Source organism: Aplysia californica, unplaced genomic scaffold (genome assembly GCF_000002075.1).
Source record: "Aplysia californica isolate F4 #8 unplaced genomic scaffold, AplCal3.0 scaffold00029, whole genome shotgun sequence".
Lineage (NCBI taxonomy): Eukaryota > Metazoa > Mollusca > Gastropoda > Aplysiida > Aplysiidae > Aplysia > Aplysia californica.
In genome coordinates this window covers 89717-93742 of record NW_004797299.1, presented here as the reverse complement: position 1 = coordinate 93742, position 4026 = coordinate 89717, and the positions used below count along the sequence as shown (strand labels likewise).

At 41.4% G+C, this 4026-nt stretch overlaps 1 protein-coding gene across 1 annotated transcript in view; it reads right to left on the bottom strand.

Moving 5' to 3' along the window:
- The window catches only part of LOC101861559 (YTH domain-containing family protein 1), an 18076-nt gene extending 14813 nt beyond the window's left edge, over positions 1-3263 (bottom strand). The window contains exons 1-2 of the mRNA XM_005091367.3: positions 3025-3263; positions 2719-2743 (exon numbers count right to left, since the gene is read on the bottom strand). Of these exons, the coding sequence (XP_005091424.1) occupies positions 2719-2743; positions 3025-3045 (46 nt within the window). The 5' untranslated portion in view covers positions 3046-3263. The remainder of the gene's footprint in view (positions 1-2718; positions 2744-3024) is intronic.
- Between the last annotated feature and the right edge of the window lie 763 nt (positions 3264-4026).

Below are 4026 nucleotides of genomic sequence, written 5' to 3'. Positions count from 1 at the left end.
AAACCCATAAAGGCAGTAAGTTGACTAACAAGCATTCGAGTCAATTTGACACAGTTTGGACTTGGTGACTAAAAATCTAGTGTTTTTTGCCAGCTGGTGTCTCATAAAAAGATTTCTTTCACTTTAAACGTGTACATAGACGTAGAGCAGTATCGGATCAAGGATGCAGGCACTCCTGTACAATTGCGATCCCGTTTGCACTTAGTGCCCCTGCAGTGTGTTTCTTATTTAGAGATAAACTGAATTAAAATTATAGCCTAGGTTATCTAATCTAGATATCATATATCTAAACATGTGTAGATCTAGATTATCTAGAATCTAGAGATAGATTTTCTAGATCTAGATTCACTTCCGCAGCAGCCACAATAGCCGTCATGTAAACAAACGGGACCGCAATTGCACAGGCACAGGAGTGCCGCGATTTCTTTCGCAAAAAACGGCTAGATCTAGATCTAGTTCAATTTTCTAATGAACTTTTCAAGTCGCACACTGGCTGCTTCTTTCTCATTCCAGCTCCTTTTATTTTTGCATTCTGAATCAATTTCTCTCGAATTTCCGCCAATTTCAATGACAACTCGGCGCGCTAACGTCCCGATGCCCGATGGACACTGTGTTGCTCCACAACAATAAACAATGTGAAACTAGCGCTGGGCCTAGAAGAACGGAAGTAGAAAGCTACGGCGGACATGCGCGAATCGCGTTTTCGTCTCTCCCCCGGTTCGGTGTTTTCCGCGTGGAAAAAAAAAAGTATGAAATTTGCGACCAAGAGCGGTCCAGCGGAGGAAGGAGGAAAGTTGAGGGAAACGCTAGATGCAGCGGAGTTTCCGCTATTTAGCGGGAAAGTGGCAGCTATGGTTTTGGCTCCATCGATGATTAGACTCTTCTACTGGTTCTAAACGATTACTTTTCGACACACGTGCCGATGTTTGATGTGCGGCGAGAGCAAAACTAATTGAAAAACATCAAACTTGACAACATTTTTATCAGGTCAGGGGGGTAAGCCCCCTTGAAACACCCCTCATTAAAAGCAAGTGAAATATTACTCAACTGCTCATTTTGTATTGAAGAATAGCAGCACATCTCTCCCTCTTTCCGATAAAACAACGATACCAAGTATTCATGTCAGTATCAATATCCAGCACTCTTGGGCCAAAGAATGTCAAAACAAAACTAAAGCAAAGACTAGGCTCCTCTCATGTGTATTGTCGATGTAGGGTCTAGGCGACATCTAGTTAGTTCATCAACAATTCAAGACCTTGAACTTGAAGAAGGAAATCTGAGCTCTGTAGTCTGTGTAGTTGTGTAAACGCAGTGGGTGCACCAAAGTTAAGTCCGGCCAAGCCAACTATAGAGGCCTACTAACTAAACTAACAAACGGTGGCCAACACGACACATGAAGCTGCAGCGAGCACCTAGCACACCTCTGTGATTGGATCAAATATATAGATCTAGATCCAGATGACGTATTTCCGCCATCTATTTTTGTCGTCTTCCGGGGTTTCCATCGTCAGTAACTGTTGACTAATCTAGATTCTAGATGTCCCCGTGTTTGTTGTTGTTTTTTTAAATTATAACTTATGTCATCTTTCATCTCAGGAATTCTCGTTCCATAAATTTACCTTCTCTTCCAAAGTTGTACACACACAAAGCGTGTGCACACACACAAAAGCCTGTGCACACAGCCCAAGCAGTCGGCGAAGAAACCTAGTGACGTGGCCCATCGAGCACTAAGCCTAAGCTGGGCCCACCACGATGAGATCTAGAATCTAGTCAAATGGCGAGGGAAGCCCCAGAAGACGAGAAGATGACAAAAATAGATGGCAGAAATTTCATGTCATCTATAATTGGGCCAATTACAGAGCTCGCTGCAGCTTCATGTGTCCAACTTTTATATTGAGCATTCATGTGAATGGGACAAACAAAACTGCGGTAAACAGTAACTCTGATCTAGAATCTAGAATCTAGTCTCTCTAGGAATCTAGATCTAGATCTGGTGATCTTGTAGTTCCGTTCGTTAAAGTCCATGATACATTTGTTTACATCCAGAAGTCTTGAAGACCAAATACTATTTGAATTAGGCTACACAAAGCGCAGGGATGCAACCTAACTTAGTAACTGCAAAACATCAAATTAGGATAAAATTCAGGGGGGCATGCCCCCCTGACCCCCCCCCCCCACCTCCATGCTTTTTTAGGTGCCCCCCTGAAACCCCCCTACTCTTGACTTTAACGAACGAAACTACTAAATCGCCCTAGATCTAGATCTAGATTCTAGATCTATTCTAGATCTAGGCCTACAGATCGATTAATATCTAAAGTCTAAAGTTGATTGTATTTCTTGTAGGAGTTCGATCAACAAACCGACTGCTGACAGTACAGGCGAGGGCTGAAGGAAGTTGATGAGTAGATCTTCCTACAGTTCAGTAGGCCTCTATACACAACAGTGATGAGTAGATCAACAGACCAAGGCCAAGGAGCGAAGATTAGTCTGATTAGAAAGAGTGACTGATGTAGAGGCCTAGCTCTAGATCTATATCTAGATCTAGATTCTAGATCTAGATCTAGATCTAGTAATCGATAGTAGTAGGCTGCAGGAAAGTGCATAGAAAGAGGCCAGAGGTGCTGAAGTAAACAATAACATAACAAGCCATTTCTCCTTCAGTAAGTTTCACACACATCAAAGTATACACATGGAAAAGTCAATAACAACAATGTTTACCTTGATTAGGCTGTCCCTTTGACCTCTGATCCGGACGTAACATGAAAAGAGAAAGAAAATGGGGTAATCAACTGAGAAATGAATGTTATGGAGTGATTAGTTTCTTCTGAGCACGCTGTTTGGGTAAAAAAAAAAAGTAAATTTCTGAGACGTTTAAAGGTGACGCATACATGTAACATACTGTCAATAAAGAAAATATATCTGTTGATTCACAAAGGAATAATTGTATGGTGACCGACATTCTGAGACAGAGACAGAGTGCCACAATGCGGAACTGAGACAGGAACGACGTGTTCCTTACTTTACCTGATCAACATTTGCAGACATCCCACTGAATTTATAATCCTTTCGAAACCACAAAAGTGTTCGTTCACTGTCTATGGATACGAAATATTGAAATTGTAATCCACACAGATCAGAAATTTGTGGGCACAGCACAAAGTTTGGAAATAACAGAAAACATTCACATAAATGAAACTTTCCCTTCTCTCGGTCCAACAATGGCGACGACTACGCATGTGCCTCGATTCCGCGTGTACTCACGTGACTAAGGGAGAATTCATTATTTTAGGTTACACTAGTTGGGTTCGAAGGATTGGGTTATTTTGAAGGCTAAAAAACATTTTCAGAGTTCAGAGCGTCTAAATTTTGTAGGGTCTGGAATGTATGCATAGAGGTTTGGGCAGCTATATAGACGTAGCTAACAAATAACGATGCAAAATCAATAAAATAAGCTGTGTCCAAGAACCGGAAGAAATCTGGATTTATTTAAGGACCGGTCCACTGATGTCATGACAAAATACCTAAATCAAATGAACAATGTGTACCAAGCGTTCAACTCCCTGCGCATATTTCGAAAGCGGACGAAAGTGTAAAACTAAAACTGAATGCGTACATCAAAGTACCAGGACTAAAACAAGGATATCTCGGGGAAAACCCACACAAAAACCGTGTGAGCTTGCACGTACAGTGGTTCAAAAACGGTCGTTTATATTATAAGAAGACATACTATAGAGTACACATCATGTACATATTGTGTATACATGATGATAGATCCAAACACCTAGCAATTCAAAAACACGTTAACGAGAGGTGTGCGTTCAACCAAATGTAAAGCACACGAAAAATTTAAAATCTACTAGCCTATCTACTATCTGATTCCTCATCTGTGCTGCAGTGACGCAAGGTGCTTTCCAATTCAGTTTAATCAATTCCTGCAGTCTTCAATAGGCCTAGGTTAGCCTACATGTAATTCCTGAAGTCCTCTGTAGGGCGAGCCTACAAGTAATTCTCCTCTCCGCGAAAATC